Source organism: Moschus berezovskii, chromosome 21, assembly GCF_049115385.1.
Source record: "Moschus berezovskii isolate FMDL1 chromosome 21, NW_MosBer_1.0, whole genome shotgun sequence".
NCBI lineage: Eukaryota > Metazoa > Chordata > Mammalia > Artiodactyla > Moschidae > Moschus > Moschus berezovskii.
In genome coordinates, this window is record NC_142480.1 from 15281283 (window position 1) to 15303252 (window position 21970).

Below are 21970 nucleotides of genomic sequence, written 5' to 3' on the forward strand. Positions count from 1 at the left end.
AGAAGAAATATCAGGGCACATTTTCATGCTGATGAATATGAGCGAGGACAAAAAGCAAAACTGATGATGAGGTACACAGTGAGGATGAAGACAGACTGAAGGAACAGAGCAGGGAACGGGACAGAGCAGCCAACACACGCTCCAGCTGAAGCAAGGGCAGTGCCGCTGTCTTTCTGTTTGCCTTCATTTACTGGCCGGGCTGGCTGGGTAGCTATGCAGCTGTGGTAGAAACAGAGTTTTTTCAAGACTTTTGTAGAATATATTTCACAGAGAAACACTTGGAGAAATGATGAGATGTGTACTTAATACCGAACAGTTAATAAAGCTAAACGATATCCTTATAATACATGTTATAACTGTTAATATAGTACCCTATGAGGCCCAGAGTTCAGCTATTAATTATAATTTGGGAAAAACCCAGACTGCCTAAGAACTTAAATAATCATTTCTAAGACTATTATAATAGGAAATGTCTCCATTTACAAAAAATAATTTCAGAAAACTTTTGCAACAGGGATGGTTAACTCACCAATCTTCATCAGCTAAAAGCCTCAGAGCTTCTGCCAGTGCTACTTCGGGTTTGGAAAATGGCCGTAGTTCTGATGAATCCATTATTTCTGGACTGTGAGTGACAGAAGGCATCCTTTCTTTATACTGTGGAATGGCTCCAGGAGATGATTCATCTAAAACAAAGAAACATACTAAATAAAGTGTAAACTAACTCTGATACAAAGGGGTACAAATAATATTCTGACCATGGAGTCTATAAATATTTCTTATAGAAACTTATGTTAATTTGTTGCTGTTGTTATTTAGTTGCTAAGTTGTGTCTGACTCTTGAGATCTCATGGACTATAACCCGCCAGGCTCCTCTGTTTCATGGGGTTTTCCAAGCAAGAACACTGGAGTGGGTTGACATTTCCTTCTCCAGGGAATCTTCCTGACCCAGGGATCGAACCCTGCATTGCAGGTGGATTCTTTACTGCTGAGCCAGTGGGGCAGCCCCAACTATTAGTTCAGTCTCCAAAAAAGCTGTAATACCTGATATCAAAGTTATTTAAAAACTTATTTTTTATATATAAAACTATTAAATTACATTATTATAAATGTTTAAGTGGTTTTGCAGTCATGAGTCATACAACAATAAAAGTATCAATAAAAGTTGGTAAGAAGAATATGATTCCATTTTGTAAAAAAAAATGTGGATGCATACCTAATTTACCATACAATTGATAACAGAAATAAAGCTTCATAACAACTGTGTATAAATTACCAGTTTTGCTACTGGTATAGCATTAATGGTATACTAAAAATCCTAAGATCATTATGTAGTAGCATGATCAATGTTTCTTCCACCATCAAACATTTACTATCCATTTTCCAGATATAAGGCATTATGCTAGATATTGGGGAAATAAGTGCCCAGGGTAATACCTACCACAAAGGCACTGTATACTGTAAGACACAGGTAATGAAGATGTCAGAAAGAAAAAAAAAATCAAAAACATAAAATAGAATGTGTAATGGCTTTTGTAAATGGGTAAAGATTAGTTATTTTTTCATGTTTTTTCACCACTAACTATCATTTAGCTACACTACATGGCATATGGGATCTTAGTTCTCCGATCAGGGATTGAACCTAAATACCCAGCATTAGAAGCACTGATTCTTAACCACTGGACTGCCAGGGAAGTCCCTAAAGATATATTTAAATACTTCATATTAGATGTTGTGACAAATGCTTTACAAACTTTACATTGCGGTATATATTCTCATTATCTCCAGTTGGCAGCCAAAAATATAACTGAGTTTTACAGAGGTTAAGAAATGTATGCAAGGTCTCAATGCTAATGAGTGGCAAAGGCAGGATTTTCATCTAGGTCTACTATCACTCTTGATTTTATATAAAGAGGTCTAAGAAAGAATTTGTGCTTTCCAAACTTTATCACATACCAGATAAGAAGATGCATGCAAAAAGATGAATATATTATTTTGGATTACTGTAGGCAATGACAAGCCACTCCAGTACTCTTGCTTGGAAAATCCCATGGATGGAGGAACCTGGTGGGCTGCAGTCCATGGGGTCGCTAAGGGTCGGACACGACTGAGCGACTTCACTTTCACTTTTCACTTTCACACATTGGAGAAGGAAATGGCAACCCACTCCAGTGTTCTTGCCTGGAGAATCCCAGGGACGGGGGAGCCTGGTGGGCTTCCATCTATGGGGTCACACAGAGTCGGACACAACTGAAGTGACTTAGCAGCAGCAGCAGCAGCAGCAGCAGTGATAATTTAGTACCAATTTTTGTTTGAGTAAATCACATTTGAAGAAAACTGCATGACAATTAATGAATACAATAAATAGACGTCAATAATTTTTTTGATGGTTCAGATGTACCCTCATTAGATTTCATAAATAAGATTGATACGTATTAAAGAAAAAACACCTTTGGAATTTTACAACCCAGAAAGAACAGCAAATTCAAAACAGCACCACTAACTATCATTTACTGAACTCCTGCCTGCACTGTGCTAAATGCTTCATTTACATCATCTCATTTGATTCATTTGACAACCTATGTGATGGTTACTATTATTCCTGTATTACAGGTGAAGAAATTGTTGCTAAAGTTTTAAGGACTCTCTATATATCTATTTTACTTTCATTCTCAACAGAGAATAATTCATTAGGAAGGGATGCGTATATAACACCAAATTATCAACCTTGGCATTATACGACAATTTCTATTGTTTTTACCTGGAAAAAAAGAGAAACAAAATGAAACAAATATTACTCTGGAAAAGGAGGTGTACAGAACATCAATCTAAAGCAGTGCTGCCCAGGCTAGGGTCTTTGTTTCTTAAAACTTCCACTCTTGCAGACTGATAGTTTTATAAAATACAATGAAAGTGTTATGACAACAGTCTCTAAAAGGTTATTCTCACTTTCTGTATTTATCTTGTAAGCATACTCTTCTGTTCAAATAATATAAGGGTAACTTCAGGGAAGCACTCTCCTTATACTTCTTAGAAATAAAACCTGTAAAGCCTACATTATAGGTGAAAAATCACAAAATTAGTTGATGTCTCTAGAATGAATATGCAACAATTTGTGATTTGTTACTATTTATATTATTTGCTATATTTGTACTTCCATTCCTACTTTGAACTACTGGCTTAGGTAAGAAGCTTTGTGGCTTTTTCTTCCCCTAGATTTTATGACAGTAATAGTGAAATTATTTGAGAATGCTGAAAACTCAAATTTCAAATAGAGTCATTTAAATTTCAAATAGTTAATAGTTACTTATATATATAAGTTACTGAGTCATTCAAATTTCAGTATGGTAGTTCAACATATTCCACTATTAGTCATATATCACCCTCAGTTAAACCACGGTACAGTAGTTTTAGAGTATTATGATTTAAATAAAATCACACCAAATGTTAAATTCCACTTACTTTGAGATGCCATTTTTTCATTTCCTGTATGTTTCATTCGTTCCCAGGGACTCTGTTCCTTCTTTTCAGAATCTTTAATGTCAAAAAGTTCTTTTTCCTCTTTTCTCTTTTGTCTCTTCTTGTCATAAGTAGATTTTGAAATAGAAACTTTAATCTGCATGAAAAAGTTGAAATATCTCTAATCATTTAGAAAGTCTGACACTTAAAATAACTATCTTCATCTTAGGCAACTGTAAGCTATACTAAATAAATTATATATTTCTTAGTCCTTATTTCAGTAATTCTAAAATTGAAAAGAATTACACAGTACCAACTGCGAACTAAATTTGTGCCTAAAGATACTAGTTTGTTACTCCTTGAGGATATCCTAGAAAATTGTCGAATATATACATACACACATATATATGTATATAAAGTATATGTAGAATATAAAGTACATTAGATACTTTACACCAGAATAACAATATATTTGGTGGAAAAGGAGAATAATCTATCATTTACATGATTAAGGTTCAGGAATTTCAATTACATTGAGATTTTAAAAATTATAATCCAAGCAGTTTTATCACCCCAAAAGTCTGATATACACAAAACAATGATGTATCATAAGCTTGAATTTATCCTAATAATTAGGAAATAACCTTACATCTTTTTCATTCTCAGAATCAACATATGATGGAATACTCTGCTGAACTGCTCTTCCATAAATCCCTGATGGTGGTTCAGTATTTTTAACTGAAAACGAAACCCCATTTTCCACAGAAGTTATCACTGATTGACTGCAGGTTGCTGGTGCTGGAATTGGATTTCCAAATACCCCTGAAAGCAACCAACCATCAAACTGTCATTAAGTATTTATGTGATGTTATTCTGGACAACAAAGTTTTAAGACAAGGTTTTAAAAGAAGTAAACCATATAATTAATAAGAAAAACATGTTAAATAATCACAAAATATAAAAACACCTTATAAAGATGATAATACAATAACAAGACATTTCATGATGATGTCAAATGGGAACTGCATATTTGCAAAGTGTAAGTTCGGAGTTCACATGAATGAAAGGTTGGGTGAGCTGGGTGTTGAAGATGGTTTCAAAGAGCAAGGATTGGAGCTAGGACTGGAAGACATGAAGAATTTGAGTAGACGAGTGAGGAAGGCAGGGAGAACATCCTGTGAGATAAAGATGTTCATAAGCAGAGCTGAACAAGTAGAAAGCATGTTTGTGGAGTGATGTTTGGTTGGGCACAAGGCAAACAGAGAAAATAAGCTTATTAGGGGAGGTTGAAGTCAATCTGAGGAGGATCTAAAATTAATGATATCAGCAAAGAAGCCAGGAAAGCTTTCTAAGCATTTCATTCTATTTACCAAAAATAAGATGTACACCCTCAACATCTATCATCATATTCTAGTTTTGCAATCAAAAAAGAATCTAGTTGGGTTGTGTTAATGGACTAGATGGAGAAATCTTTTTACAATGTATATAGGTATTTAATCATCACATTGTACACTTTAAATGTCTTACAATTTTATTCATCAATTACACCTCAATCAAGTTGGGGGAAAAATGATAATTTTAAAGGATATTTGCAAACAAGTTGTTCAAAGGTTTCTCAACCTACCTGAAATATATAACAGATACTAATTAAGATTTGTCTAGTCTTTGCATGAGATGTTATAGAATTATATTAATTTATATTGATTACTAAGTCAATCAAAAAGGACTACAATTTGAATTTAAACTGCAATAAAAGTATTTAAGCTATCCTAGAAGTATCTTACACCTGTCACATAATACATCTCTCTGAAAATTACTGACATAAATTTACCATTGTTTCATTAGAGGATAGAAATGCGGTGCTAAGTATTCACTTTTAATTCTTTCAATTTAACAACTGTTCCAAAAAGAAAGTTCTATTCAACATCTGAAGCACACTCTTCTCTATTCTTTATTGATATGCTTTGCTTATATGTGAAAAAAACATACAATTAAAAAGCTAAACAATTTTAAAATACCTTTTCCAACAACTACTACTGAGTCTTCTGATAAGGTATTTGTAGACGTGAAGTCAAAACTGGAAATCTGGTGGAAATTTGATGATGACCCTGTAGGTGCTAAAGAAACAAACAAACAAAAAAACATATTAAAAAATACATACTCATGTAGTATTTTAGGATATCATAACATGTTTTTTTTTAATTTTTATTTAATAAATGGTACAAAGCACAATGCCAAAAACATTAACAGTTAAAATTTCACCAAATGAAAAAATACTATAGAATACACAGTTGTAAAAAGCTACATTAAGTTATTTTACAACTGCCTCATAACATGGTTTTTTAAAACTGAAAATTAATTTCATACAAAGAATTTATATATTTACACATTAATTCAATAAATATTTAGAATACTTGGTTTGTTCAGTGTATATTCTTGTGTCCTTTGTCATAGGTTAATTGACTGCAGGTGTGTGGGTTTATTTTTGAGCTCTGTGCTCTGTTCCATTGATCTACATATCTGCTTTTGTGCCAATACTAAGCTATTTCACTACTGTAACTTTGCAGTATTGTTTGAAGTCTGGAAGGAATACACCTCCAGCTTTTTTCTTTTTCCTCAGTATTGCTTTGGCAATTCTGGGTGTCTGTGGTTCCATATACATTTTATTATTATTTGTTCTAGTTCTGTGAAATTTGTCATGGTTATATTGATAGGGATCACATTAAATCTGTATAGTTTGTTTTGGGCAGTGTAACAATATTAAATCTTGAAATCAAACAGTAAACGATATCTTTCCATTTCTTAAAATCACCTTCAATTTATCAATGTTTTATAGTCTTCGGTGTATAGGTCTTTCACCTTTGTGGTTAAGTCAAGTCCTAGGTATTTTATTTAATAAATGGATGTGATTTTTTTTTTTTTACTTTCTGGTATTTGGTTTTAAGTATAAAGAAATGCAGCAGATTTCTGTATATTACTCTTGTATCCTGCTACCTTGCCGAATTCACTTATTAGTTCTAATAGTTTTTGTGTGGAGTTTTTAGGGTATATAGAGTATCTGGAGAAGGCAATGGCAACCCACTCCAGTACTCTCGCCTGGAAAATCCCATGGATGGAGGGGCCTGGTAGGCTGCCATCTATGGGGTCGCACAGAGCTGGACACGACTGAAGAGACTTAGCAGCAGCAGCAGCATATAGAGTATCATATCATCTACAAATAGTGGCAGCTTTACATCTTCCCTTCTTATTTGGATACCTTTTATTACTTTTTCTTGTCTGACTGCTGTGGCAAGTTTCCAAAGTTACACTGAATAGAAGTGGTGAAAGCAGGCGTCCTTGACTTGTTCCGGAATTTAGCAGGAAGCATTCAGCATTTCACCATTGAGTATTATGTTGGCTGTGGGTTTGTCGTAAATCACTTTTGAGATTCATTCCCTCTGTACCCGCTTACAGGGCTTCCCTGGTGGCCCAGACGGTAAAGAAAAAGAAGCTGTCTGTAATGCAGGAGACTCGGGTTCAATCCCTGGGTAGGGAAGATCTTCTGGAGAAGGGAATGGCTACCCACTCCAGTATTCTTGCCTGGAGAATCCCATGGACAGAGAAGTCTGGCAGGCTGCAGTCCATGGTGTTGCAAACAGTCGGATATGGCTGAGTGACTAACACTTACTTAACCTATACCCACTTTGGTGAGAGGTTTTTTTTAAAAAAAATAATGGACGGATGTTGAATTTTATCAAATGCTTTTTCTGCATCTATTGAAATGATCATATAGTTTCTGTCTTTTCTTTTGATGATGTGGTATATATCACATTGATTTGATTAGGTATAATAAACTATCCTTGAGACCCTAGAGCAAATCCAACTCAATCATGTTTTTTGATCCTTTTTATGCACTGCATTGGATTCAGTTTGCTAATATTTTGTTGTGGATTTTTACATCTATATTTATCAAACATATTGACACGTAATTTTCTTTTTTTTATAATTATCTTTGGTTTTGATATCAGGATGATGGTGGCTTTATAGAATGAATTTGGGAATGTTCCCTTCTCTTCAGTCTTTTGGAATAATTTAAGCGTAGGTGTAAGGTCTTTGTATGTTTGGTGGAGTTCCTCAGTGAGACCATCTGGTCCTAGACTTTTGTTTGTAGGGAGTTTTTCAAAATAGATGTTCGATTTCACTTTTAGTAATTGGTTTGTTCAAATATGTTTCTTCTTGATTCAATTTTGGCAGACTGCACATTTCTAAAAACTTGTCTCATTTGTTGGCATATAAATCTTTATAGTATTCTCATATGAGTTTTTGTATTTCTGTGGAATCAGTTGTTATTTCTCTTTACTTTCTTATGTTGTTTTTTGGGTCCTATCTCTTTTCTTCTTGAGCTTGGCTAGAGGTTACTAAATTTTATTTTATTAAAAAAAAAAAGGGGGGCTCTTGATTTTATTGATCTTCGTACTTTTTTATGTCATTTACTCTCTGATATATATTGATTTCCTTCCTTCTGCTGATTTTGGGTCTCATTTGTCCTTCTTCCAGGTCTTTTAGGTGGGAGATTTTTTTTAGATTTTTCTTCTTTCTTAAGGCCTTAAGTATCACTATAAACTTCTCTCTCAGAAAAGTTTTTGCTGCATCCCATAGATTCTGTAAGGTTGTGTTTTCATTATCATTTGTTTTGAGGTGTTTTCTGATTTCCTCTTTGATTTCAGTGATGACCCACTGGTTTTTTAGTAGTATGTGGTTTAGTATCCAAGTGGTTTTGTTTTTTTTTTTCTTCTTCTTCTTACTTTCTTTCTGTGGCTGATTTCTAGCTTTGTACTGTTGTGGTCAGAAAAGATACTAGAAATAATTTCTATCCTCTTAACTTTGTTAAGGCTTGTTTTGTGACCTAGTATGTGGTCTACTACAGAAAACATTCCACGGGCTTCTGGGGTTTTTGGATATAGTGCCCTATAGATGTTACTTAAATCCACCTGGTCTATTGTATCATTTATGATCTGTTTCTTTATTGATTTTCTGTCTGGAAGATCTGTCCATTGGTTTCAGTGGGGTGTTAAAGTTGCCTACTATTATTGTATTCCTTTCAATTTCTCCCTTCATGTTTTTAGTATTCATTTTACATATTTAGGTGCTCCTATGTTGGATACACATATGTTAATGGATGTAATATCCTCTTCCAATATTCCCTTTGTCATGATAAAATGTTCTCTTTATGGACTTTGTTTTTAAGTCAATTTGTCTGATATAATTATCGCTACTCCCATTTTCTTGCTACTTCCATTTGCAAGATATATCTCTTTCCATCCCCTCACTTTCAATCTGTGTGTATCCTTTATTCTAAGGTGAGTCTCTTGTAGGTAGCCTATTATAGGTTCATGGTGTTTTTATTTTTAATCCAATCTGCCACTCTTTGATTTTGATTAGATCATTTAATCCACAGACATTTAAAATAATATTAGTAGGTATGTACATGCTACCATTTGAAAACTTGCTTCCCAGCTGATTTTGCATTTCTTCTTTTTGTATTTCCTTTTATGGTTTGATTATTTTATTCTATATTATGCTAGAGTTCCTTTCTTTTTTGGTTTTGTGAATTTACTGTGTATTTTCGATTTGTGTGACAATTTTGCTGGGTAGAGTATTCTGTGTTGCAGGTTTTTTTCCTTTCAGGACTTTGAATATATGATGCCATCCCCTTGTGCCCTGCAAAATTTACACAAAAAATCAGGTGATAGCCTTATGGCGGTTCCCCTGTAACTTGACTCTTTGACTCTTTTCCTCTTGCTGTCTTTAGAATCTTCTCTTTAACTTTTTCTATGTTAATTATGATATGCCTTTGTGTGGGTGTTTAGGTTCATTTTGTTTAGGACCCTCTGTGCTTCCTGTACCTGGATATCTGTTTCCTTCTCTATGTTTGAGAAGTTTTCAGTCTCTTCAGCAAGTGGTGTTGGGAAAGTTGGACAGTTACATGTAAATCAATGAAATTAGAACACTACTTCACACCATACACAAAAATAAACCTTGTAAGACCTAAATATCAAGGCACCATGAAACTCCTAGAAGAGAACATAGACAAAAAATTCTCAGAGATAAATTGTATCAATGTCTTCTTAGATCATCTCCAAAGGCAAAAGAAACAGAAGCAAAAATAGACAAATTAGACCTACCCAAACTTATAAGCTTTGGCAGAGTGAAGGAAACTGCTGCATAAACAAAACAAAAAGACCACCTATGGACTTGGAAAAAAATTTGTCTATGATGTACCTGAGAAGGGCTTAATTTCTAAAATATACAAATAGCACATACAACTCAATAACCAAAAAACTGAACAACCCAATCAAAAAGTGAGCAGAAGACCTAAATAGACATTTCTTCAAAGAAGACATACAGATGGCCAACAGGCATGTGCAAAGAATAAACTAAGAGTACAGGATTAACACATACACACTACTATACAGAAAACAGATAAGCAACAAGGATTTATACAGGGAACTATATTCAATATCTTGTATTAATAATAACCTATAAGGAAAATTAATCTGAACTACATCTCTCTATACATACATATACATACATAAAACTGAATCACTTTGCTATATATTTGAAACTAACACAATATTGTAAATCAACTATACCTCAATTAAAAAAAAAATGAAACCTAGTTCAGACTAGGCACTGGACAGAAAAGAAAACTTTCTTTACTAAAGGAGTTCATACATACCAGAATTAAGAGTTTGGAAGACGTTAGAAAATAATTATAGCACGATAATCAAACAAAAAGAGGATAACCTTGAAGGAAAGCTTTTCACCCCTGGGAACAGATCAAGTCAATCTCTGTACTTTCCTGGATTAACTTCTACCTTAGTTTATGATTATTTATTTAATTATTCTTTCTCCTACTAGACGATAAGTTCTACAGTGATAGGACTCATGTCTAGCTTTGATTATCATTCTTTCCCAGAGACCATTAGTACCGTGCTTGCCACACAGCAGGTGCTCAATAAATATGTTAAATGAATGTTACAAGACAAAAAAATGAAAGCAAGATATAATTAATTTAGGGTCAACTGACAGAAACATCAGGTAGCCCCAGAAAGTGTTCAGTTGACAGATAAACAAATCTCAGTAAATGGAACAATTTGTTTCACAATAGTTAACAAACATAAAATCTATACATTAACTATTAAGAGGTGATTGATAATTAAACAAATCTCATGGGAGGAAATACATAAAGACTATACCTAAGTAGTTTAATTTTATTTATAAGAAACACTGACAAAACATCTTTTTTTTTTCCACTGCACCACTCAGCATGTAAGATCTTAGTTTCCTGACCAGGAATCAATCAAACCTGTGCCCCCTGCATTGGAAGCATGGAGTTTTAATCACTGGACCACCAGGGAAGTCTGATATAGCATCATTTTTAATATTACTTTCACTTTTTACCATATATTTTCTTTAAAGCAAAGAATTATTGAAAGAAATACTGCTCAAATCTCAATCCTAAAATAAAGATGCTTAAAAGATTACTTTGCCAACCAAGGTCCGTCTAGTCAAGGCAATAGTTTTTCCCGTGGTCATGTATGGATGTGAGAGTTGGACTGTGAAGAAGGCTGATCGCCGAAGAATCGATGCTTTTGAACTGTGGTGTTGGAGAAGACTCTTGAGAGTCCCTTATACTGCAAGGAGATCCAACCAGTCCATTCTAAAGGAGATCAATCCTGGATGTTCATTGGAGGGACTGATGCTAAAGCTGAAACTCCAATACTTTGGCCACCTCATGCGACGAGTTGACTCACTGGAAAAGACTCTGATGCTGGGAAAGGTTGGGGGTGGGAGGAGAAGGGGACGACGGAGAATGAGATGGCTGGATGGCATCACCGACTCTGTGGACATGAGTTTGAGTGTACTCCGGGAGTTGGTGATGGACAGGGAGGCCTGGCGTGCTGTGATTCATGGGGTCGCGGAGAGTCGGACACGACTGAGCGACTGAACTGAACTGAACTGCAAAGATTCTTTGCATATGAACTATCCTTTTTAGTTGTGGTTATTTCTGCCCCATTTATTCAAATAGAGAAAGAGAAAATACTAAGTTTTAAAATCTAGTTTGCTAGCAACAAACATCCATCTTAATCACTTTCTTAAATCGTTAATTGAAGTTCAAGGTTATTATGCTAGAAAATGGTCACACTCAAAGGGACAATCAGCAGAGGAGAGAAAGAAGAGAAAGTTTTGAGAGCTAGTTCTAAAAAAGTCTGAGGTTTCTGGCAAAAGGAATCCAGTCACATCTGTCACTCATCACCAAGATTTCTCCTGGGAGTCTTTTTATTCCTTTCAGCATTGCACTCAATATTTACTTTAACCTGATTATTTGAGGATGCAAGTTTTGCACGATTACTAGTTTTGGCTGGCTCATCATCACTTCATTCATTCCCAGGTGGCTCAGTGGTAATGGCCAATGCAGGAGACACAAGAGATGTAGGTTCAATCCCTGGGTCAGGATGATCCTCTAGAGTAGGAAATGGCAAACCCCCTCCAGTATTCTTGCCTGGAAAACTCCATGGACAGAGGAGTCTGGTAGATTACAGTCCACGGGGACACACAGAGTCAGACATCACTGAGTTACTGAGTGTACACGTACACACGCACCATTATATACAAAGCATAATACAGATATAAAGATGCGTGTATCTTACTTTTATCTTATACTGCTCCAGACCAGAAGCATGGGGAAAGCTTTATAAAGAAATGGATTTTAGCCAGTATTCAAAAAGCAGACACAGACTTCTCTGGTGATACAGTAGATAAGAATTCACCTGCCAATGTAAGGGACATGGGTTCGATCTCTGGTTGGGAAGATTCCACATGCCATGGAAGAACTAAGCCACAACTAAGCAACTAAGTACCACAACTACTAAGCGCAAGTTCTAGGGCCTGTGAGCCACAACTACTAAGCCAAACTGTAGCAACTACTAAGCCTGAACACAACAACTACTGAAGCTCATGCACTGAGAGCCTGTGCTCTGAAACAAGAGAAGACACCACATTGAGAGGTCTGTGTACTGCTAGGAGGAGAAGCCCCAGCTCATCACAACTAAAGGAAGCCTGTGAGCAGCAATGAAGACACAGTGCAACCAAAAATAAATAAATAATGCCAGCGGATAGCGCATGAATAGAGGTATAGTACGAGGTAATGCTTCCCTGGTGGCTCAGATGGTAAAGTGTCTGCCTACAATGCGGGAGACCTGGGTTCACTCCCTGGTTTGGGAAGTTCTCCTGGAGAAGAAAATGGCAACACACTCCAGTATTCTTGCCTGGAAAATGCCATGGACAGAAGAGCCTGGTAGGCTACAGTCCATGGGGTCGCAAAGAGTGGGACACGACTGAGCGACTTCACTTTCACTTTCAAGAGGTAACGCAAGAAAGGTAAGCTGAGGCAAAATTATTAAGGGTATGAAAAAATGATGCTACAGAGTTGGAAATTTATTCTGTGAAAACCACTAAATGTTGTGAGCAAGAAAGAGATGATTAGAAAGATAATTCTGAAAGAGTATGTACACTGAATTGAAAAGAAATGAAAATAAGAGACAAAATGTCTTATCAGAAGGCTACTGTAATTACCCAGGGAAGAAGTTATGAAAACCCAAGTTAAACTGAAAAGAAATGGTAGGATTGGTCACTGCCTGAAGGATAAAGAGAAGCAGAAAAAGACAACTCTAAAGTTTTAAGTCTCCATAACTGGGAAAATGATTAATGCCACTAATAAAAACAGATTAAAAAAAAGGAAGAGGAATAGGTCTAGAAAGGAAGATAAGTTTGGCTTTGAATATATTTATTCTTGTTGACCAGATAGATCTAGTAGATGTTTGGTTTAGAGTTGGAAGTGTAAGTTTGATGGAATTTTCTGGAGTAGAATTAACTGTTGATCAAAGATACCAGTATTTTTATGATCCAAAAAAAAAAAAAAGCCATTGGCAGTAAAAAAATATATTCAGCAATTATTTGAAAACAATGAAATTATATTTCCTTTAGGAAGAAAAATATTTTTGTATTTGGTTTTTCTTATATAAAAAATAAAATATGTAAGTAAATATGAAAAAACCCTGTCATCCTCTTTTGTATTAATAAAAACAATGGGCAAATGATCTTTCCCACAAAGAACACATACTACGAATCATCTTACAGATTAAACTTTTAGAAATTTACTAAAACAACAAAAGACAAGAAAAAGTGTCTAATCAAGTTCACTCTTACTCAATTTGCATTAGTTCCACAAAAAGTATACATAAACTAAAATGCCTGACTACCTGGACATATATGACTTAAGACGACCAGAGACAACAAAAGTTGACCTTATTAAAAAAGTTGCTACACACACAAAAATGACATTTACTGGTAGACTACAATGCTGAAATACAGGTGGCTTCTATTTACTCTACTTAAATACTTATGCCCTTCAAAATTGGGCTTCCCTGAAGGCTCAAAATTATTGCCTCTTACTCTGAGGAAAAAATGTTAAAAGCATCTGTAACAGGATCTCTGGAAAAAAAAAAAAATCAGTCACAGAAGTGCTGCTTGCTATTAAGTTAAAAAAAAAAAAAGGTACATTGTTAACAATGGTTTGTGATAACATAAAAACTTTCCAGATTCTACCACAGGAAAATTATAATCTTGTTTCCACAGTTTTACTCCAAGGTTACAACCTAAGTAGCTATCTGGGAATCATTTGTTCATATGACTTCTCCACTCCATTTTAAAGGGGCACACGTACAGTGTGGGTGTCTGTATGTATATGTGGGTAAAGGTCAGCAAAGACTCCCTAGATTTAACCTCTCGGGTAATAGGTTCCCTGGATTGACTCTTGAGACATAACCATATATTAATATGTAAAGTATTTGTTCTATTTGGCAGAATTATTTCGACAACGCATCAGAAGGGTAAAAGTCTCAGAACTGAGAAATCTTAGTTTTTCTTTATTGGCATGTTAATGGAAGATAGAAATTCAAAGACACTCAGTCCTAAAAATGAACTTGTGATTGAAATGTACTAACCTTTTGTATGCTTATAATGTCTTGGTTGTTCCTTATTTTGTATTTTTAAAGCACTAGGTGAAATGTCATGTGACCTATCCTCTTCAAAGTCACCACATCCAAACCCATAGTTCATACGATGACCAATTATGCTTACACTGGATGTTGTAGTCCCTATAAAATAAAATACATAAAACAACATATCTGAATGATGTAGGTAACACCATAGGGAAATATGGATCTCTTCTCTATCTTGGCTCCTAATGTTTTAGAAAGGTTTCAATAATACTAGAAATTATAACATTATACTATTTTTTTTTAAGTTTTACCTTCTTTTAAATATTGTAATATTTTTTACTTTATTAGCAGATCAGAACACTTATATGCTATATTATCCTATTTTATAAAACAGGCTTTAAAATGACAATGAAATAAAAAATTCAATGAATGAAAGAGGTAATCAATCATGTTTTAAAAATATGATAGCCATTTAATGCTTAAATGAAATTTTACACTTTGCAGCACAACAAAATTGTTTAAAATCTAGAATATTTAAACTATGTCCTGAGAAAGGGCTCCATTTCTATTTTCCATTTCTCTCTTCTCTCCCACTCTCATGATCTAGCTTGTGGGGCAGTAAACTATGCTGGAAACGAGCTCAGAATCTGGACTCATGCTTCATGGCTTTAAATCATAGTACTGCCCTTAAACTATACAGAAAATGGGCAAGACACTTAACTGTATTTGTAAAATGGGGGTAAAAGTATTATAGTACTTTTATAGTATAGTATTATATTATTATTTCAGAACCTTTCTGATGATTAAATGAAGAAAATGTAAAGGGCTTATCACAGAGACTAGCGTATGGTAAATATCCAAATGTTACATTCCCATTTAAAAACAAAGCAAATCAAACCCTTAATGTAGGCCTCCTTTTAATAAATACTTAAAATTTTAATCTACACATGAATGTTTAAACTGAACACTCTATACTAACAATTCACAATTGGTAAGACCACAAAACTACAAAGTGGAAAATCCCAGGCAATATATATTTGAGTCACCATCCATTTTTATGTATATCTACTATGCAAACCATTAAGTAATAATAATAAAATAATAGTAAAATATAATTTAATACCATTGATGGCATTTTAATAAAAACAGGACAGTGGGGAGAAGACATGGCTGGTGGCAGTTAGGCTAGAGAGTATTGCAGAGTAAAGGGCATTAGTCAGATTCACTGGTGAAGATTTTAAAAATATCTGATATTAAATGATACAGATCTTCTGGGAGTAACATGGATATTCTTCTAAATTCTTCTTGGTTTTGATAGTTAATTCATAAAGTAAGCCTCATAAAGATACTGGCTTTGGATGGAAATGCTTTCTACTAATAGTTGATAACAAAAGTTACAGGAAAATAAGTTTACTGTGACATTCATTAGGAACTTTAGCACAATGTGCTATAGTAGGGTAGTGGAGCAATCAATGTGAAAATCTTTACTGGAGATGCTGTAGTATAGACAGATTAGATTTACAATTCCGACATGATTATTTTTATCTTCAGGTAGTTTTTATTCTAAGCATTATCATTTTTATGCCTCACCAATTAAACAATAAATTGTACAAATGACTTGCTTACTAAAACCAACACAAAACTTATCCTAAATAATCAAAAAATGTATCCAAATTAATAAAACCCTAAACCACCAAAACTTAACACTTTGGAAGCTTATTAAATTTAACCAAGAATTTCTCATAGTAAATTCAATAGCAGTATTTCCAAAATTTGATCTTAGAAATACCTAACTTATTTGTTAAAAATATGTATTTCCAACCCTGAAGATTGATTCAATATGTATAAGGTGAGGCCCCAGAATGCATTCCTTATGATTCCTAGTATTAGGCAAGTTTGAAAAACACTATTAGATAAGTTTGGGAAACACTGAACATTGCATATAGAAGCATATATTATTGTAAGACCTATCACTCCACTAAAATTTAAATGACTCACAAGCTGATACAACTAGGGTTAGCTGCTGTTCAGTCACTCAGTCCCATCTGATTCTTTGCAACTTCATGGCTTATTGCACTCCAGGCTTCCCTGTCCTTCCCTATCTCCCAGAGTTTGCTTAAACTCATGTCCACTGCTTCGATGATGCCATCCAACTATCTCATCCTCTGTCGCCCACTTCTCCTCTCACACTCAATCTTTCCCACCATCAGGGTCTTCTACAATGAGTCAGCTCTTCATATCAGGTGGCCAAAGTACTGGAGTTTCAGCTTTAGCATCAGACCTTCCAAGGAATATTCAGGGTTGATGACTGACTGGTTTGATCTCCTTGCTATCCAAGGGGCTCTCAAGAGTCTTCTCCAGCACCATAGTTCAAAAGCATCAATTCTTAGCATTTAGCCTTCTCTAGGGCCCAATTCTCACATTAATTCCAAGGATATTCTTCCAAAGTAGGTTCCATTTTATAAACTGGATACAACCTAGCAAGAAAATATCTCTTCAAACAAATAATTTCTTAGGATGATCAGCCTTAAAAAGGAACTAAAGACTAAGTTTATGTATTATATTAATATTTTTTTGGGTTTTCCCCTTTAGGAGAACAAATACCTACCAAGTGCCCACTATGTAGTAGGTAGGTGCCTTATGTATGTTATACATTTAGATCTTCACTACCCTTCTCAAGGTTTGCATCACCAAATGAGGAAATTGAGTTTCTAAGCAATTAAGTAAATTCTACAGAACATGCATTTGATTATTAAATATCAAACTGAGATTCCAGATGGGTTCTCTCAGACTCCAAAGTACACAGGCATTGTCTTCTTGTGCTTAGTAGAATAACTATCTCTTAGTCTAACATACAAGCTTTGTGGAAGACAGTATACCAGGTACATGTGGTTGAGTTCAGCATTTATAATTATGACAGGTACTTGGCGGTAATCAGGCATAAATAATTTCTGAGAATCAAGAATCTGAGAGTCCAAAAAAGTAAAATAATTGTAATACCACTAGAAAAATGTCAGTGTAAATGTAATGACATTACAAAAGAGGTAATATGAATTTTATTTGCGAACTGGGAAGGCATCCCAGAGAAAGCAACTTGAGTTGTTTTCAAAGTAGCCTGGTATATGGTATGGATTTCAGATTTCATCCAGAAGAATCAGCATGTACAACTGCAAAGAGATAGGAAATGGTACTGAATGTGGTCTGAGTTAAATGGATCACAAGATACAAAGCAAAAAGGAAAATGAGGCTAGAGAGGTTTGCATGGACCAGATCACAAAAGAATCCTCTGAATAAATTTACACTGGGCAATATAGTCAATTTTGCATTATGGGGAATGGACAGTAAGTGAACGAAACCAAAGCTGGAGAGAAATGTTACGTGGCTAAGTAAAAAATGTTTAAGAGTGATAGTGGGAATTAAAAGCAGATGAAGCTAAGACATAATTAGGAGGGAGAAATTTAAAATCTTAGCAAACAATTAGATACACACACAACTTTTTAAGAAAATACTTATAAGTTAAAGTAGCCTTAAGGTTATAGGACTTTTACACTGAGATCATGTGAAAATAAATAGCATATGCTAAACTTGTTGTTGTTGTTCAGTCCCAAAGTTGTATCCAGCTCTTTGTGATCCCATGGGCTGCAGCATGCCAGGCTTCCCTGTCCTTCACTGTCTCCTTGAATTTGCTCAAATTCCTGTCCAGTGGTGCCATCCCACCATCTTATCCTATGTTGTCCCCTTCTCCTCCTGCTCTCAATCTTTCCCAACATTGGGGTTTTTCCAATAAGTTGGTTCTTCACATCAGGTGATGTACTGGAGCTTCTGCTTCAGCATCAGTCCTTCCAAAGAATATTCAGGACTGATTTCCTTTAGGATTGACTGGTTGGATCTCCTTGCAGTCCAAGGGACTCTCAAGAGTATTCTCCAGCACCACAGTTTGAAAGCATCGATTCTTCGGCATTCACCTTTCTTTAGAGTCCAACTCTTAACATCCGTACATGACTACTGGAAAAACCACAGCTTTGACTATATGGACCATTGTCGGCAAAGTGATGTCTTTCCTTTTTCATACACTGTCTAAGTTTGTTATAGCTTTCTTTCCAAGGAGCAAGTGTCTTTTAATTTCATGGCTGCAGTCTCCATCCGCAGTGATTTCGGAGCCCAAGAAAATAAAATCTGTTTCCACTTTTCTTCCCATCTATTTGCTATGAAGTGATGGGACCAGATGCCATGATCTTATTTTTTTTAATGTTGAGTTTTAAGACAGCTATCTCACTCTCCTCTTTCACTTTCATCAAGAGGCTCTCTAGTTCCTCTTCACTTTCTGCCAGTCAATTCAGTTCAGTTCAGTCGCTCAGTCGTGTCTGACTCTTTGCAACCCCACGAATCACAGCACGCCAGGCCTCCCTGTCCATCACAAACTCCTGGAGTTCACTCAAACTCATGTCCATCGCGAGTCGGTGATGCCATCCAGCCATCTCATTCTCCGTCGTCCCCTTCTCCTCCTGCCCCCAATCCCTCCCAACATCAGAGTCTTTTCCAGTGAGTCAACTCTTCGCATGAGGTAGCCAAAGTATTGGAGTTTCAGCTTTAGCATCAGTCCTTCCAATGAACACCCAGGACTGATCTCCTTTAGAATGGACTGGCTGGATCTCCTTGCAGTCCAAGGGACTCTCTTAGAGGTGTATTATCTGCATATCTGACGTTGTTGATATTTCTCCCAGCAATCTCGATTCCAGCTTGTAATTCATTCAGCTTGGCATTTTGCATGATATACTCTGCATATAATTTAAACAAGCAGAGTGATAATATATAGCCTTGATGTACTCCTTTCCAAATTTCAAACCAGTCTGCTGTCCCATGTCCAGTTCTGTCGCTTCTTGACCTGCATACAGGTTTCTCAGAAGACAGGTCAGGTGGTCTGGTATTCCCATCTCTTGAAGAATTTTCCACAGTTTTGTTGTGATTCACAAGGTCAAAGCTTTAGCACAGTCAATGAAACAGAAGTAGATACTTCTCTGCAATTCCCTTGCTTTTTCTATGATCCAATGGATACTGGCAATTTGTTCTCTGGTTCTTCTGCCTTTTCTAAACCCAGCTTGTACATCTGGAAGTTCAATTTATATACTGCTGAAGCTTAGCTTGAAGGATTTTGAGCATTACCTTGCTAGTATGTTAAATAAGCACAATTGTACAGTAGTTTGAGCATTCTTTGGCATTGGCTTTCTTTGAGATTGGAAAGAAAACTGACCTCTTCCAGGCTTGTGGCCACTGCTGAGTTTTCCAAATTTGCTGGCATATTGAGTACAGCACTTTAGCAGCAGCATCTTTTAGGATTTGAAGTAGCTCAGCTGGAATTTCATCACCTCCACTAGCTTTATGCATAGTGATGCTTCCTAAGGCGCAGGTGACTTCGCACTCCAAGATGTCTGGCTCTAGGTGAGTGACCACACCATTGTGGTTATCCAGGTCATTAACAGCTTTTTTGTTTAGTTCTCCTGTGTGTTTTTGCCACCTCTTCTTAATAGTTTCTGTCTCTGTTAGGTCCTTGCCGTTTCTGTCCTTTACCGAGCCCATCTTGGTATGAAATGGGCCCCTGGTATCTCCAATTTTACTGAAGAGATCTCGAGTCTTTCCTTTCCTCGAGTCTTTCCTATTGTTTTCCTCTATTTCTATGCACTGTTCACTTAAGAAGGCTTTGTTATCTCTCCTTGCTACCCTCTGGAACTTCACATTCATGTGGGTATATCTTTCCCTTTCTCCTTTGCCTTTTGCCTCTCTTCTTTTCTCAGCTATTTGTAAGGCCTCCTCAGACAACCACTTTGCCTTCTTGCACTTCTTTTTCTTTGGGATGGTATTGGTCACCGCCTCCTGTACAGTGTTACAAACTTCCGACCATAGTCCTTCAGGAACTCTGTCTACCAGATCTAATCCTTGTTACAATTAATTCATAATTCAATAGTTTTACAAATCATAAAGAAGATCACATATAGATTCCATCCTAAATGGATGAGAATCCAAATACTTTTCTAATTTGTTATCAATAACAGAATCTATTTTCTAGGAACAGAATCTATTTTATAGGAACTTCCAGGTTGGTCTGTAAAATGCTTACGCAAGATACACTAGTTAAATATTATTTTTAAACGAAACTGTGTTGATTGGTTCCCAGGTGGTTTCTAAAGTATGCTGCACATTAGAATCACCTAGAGAGTTCTCAAAAACTTTGATGTCCAGGTCTCATTTTGTATCAGTTAAATCAAAATGTCCTGGCATAGGAGCCAGCATGGGTAACTTATAGACTTAAAGGAGGGACCAATTAAACAGGTAAGTATTTTTTCTTCCAGAAATAATACAGTATTTTTTTTTGACACAATGGCCTTTTAAGGAGTTAAAAGATGATTAGTTTTTAAAAAACTTCTAAATCTAAATGCATTTGCCATCAGTCCATCAGTTTTTTATCATCTAAAAATCTATAAATTGTATTTATGACAGAGTCATAGAATACCTGTACTGGGGCTTTGTTCAGCTACCTGAGAGTTCTTATTCTTTGCCGAAGTAAGTCTTGTTGGACAAGGTTTTGATCCAAAAGTTGGAAATATGTCTGACCTACAATGAAACAAGATAATTTCAATAAATATTGACGATCCAGAGCTATTAACATTCTTATATAAAACATTCTCTATACTTTAATTAACTTACTAGACTTAGATAATAAGGCAGCAATAAGTATGAAAAACTAAAGCTAAGAATAATTCTTATTGGTATTCCTAGTTCACCTTTTGAACTTCCAACCTTTTCAACGTATCAGTTCAGTTCATTTCAGTTCAGTTGAGTTGCGTCGGACTCTTTGAGACCCAATGGGCTGTAGCACACCAGGCTTCCCTGTCCATCACCACTCCCAGAGCTTGCTCAAACTCATATCCATCAAGTTGGTGATGCCATCCAACCATTTCATCCTCTGTCGTCCTCTTCTCCTCCTGCCTTCAATTTTTCCCAGCATCAAGGTCTTTTCCAATGAGTCAGCTCTTCTCATCAGGTGGCCAAAATATTGGAGCTTTAGCTTCAGCATCAGTCCTTCCAATGAATATTCAAGATTGATGTCCTTTAGGATTGACTGGTTGGATCTCCTTGCAGTCCAAGGGACTCTCAAGAGTCTTCTCCAATATCACAGTTCGAAAACATCAATTCTTTGGCACTCAGCTTTCTTTACTGTCCAACTCTCACATCCATACATGACTACTGGAAAAACCATAGCTTTGACTATGTGGACCTTTGTTGGCAAAGTAATGTCTCTGCTTTTTAATATGCTGTCTAGGTTTGTCATAGCTTTTCTTCCAAGGAGCAAGCATATTTTCAACATATGGTCAATCCTTAATTATTCATGAGAGGATTACCAAAGGAAATTAAGACACTGCAATTTGTGCTGTATAATCTTTCTTTTCATTGAGTTATGGAAGCCCCTTCGC

At 35.7% G+C, this 21970-nt stretch overlaps 1 protein-coding gene across 2 annotated transcripts in view; it reads right to left on the reverse strand.

Moving 5' to 3' along the window:
* TOGARAM1 (TOG array regulator of axonemal microtubules 1) overlaps nt 1-21970 on the reverse strand; it is a 78137-nt gene that overhangs the window by 22069 nt on the left and 34098 nt on the right. For both annotated transcript variants that reach the window (XM_055418302.2, XM_055418303.2), the window contains exons 7-12: nt 21010-21110; nt 14505-14657; nt 5475-5573; nt 4106-4278; nt 3460-3613; nt 530-683 (exon numbers count right to left, since the gene is read on the reverse strand). In XM_055418302.2, the coding sequence (XP_055274277.2) occupies nt 530-683; nt 3460-3613; nt 4106-4278; nt 5475-5573; nt 14505-14657; nt 21010-21110 (834 nt within the window). The remainder of the gene's footprint in view (nt 1-529; nt 684-3459; nt 3614-4105; nt 4279-5474; nt 5574-14504; nt 14658-21009; nt 21111-21970) is intronic.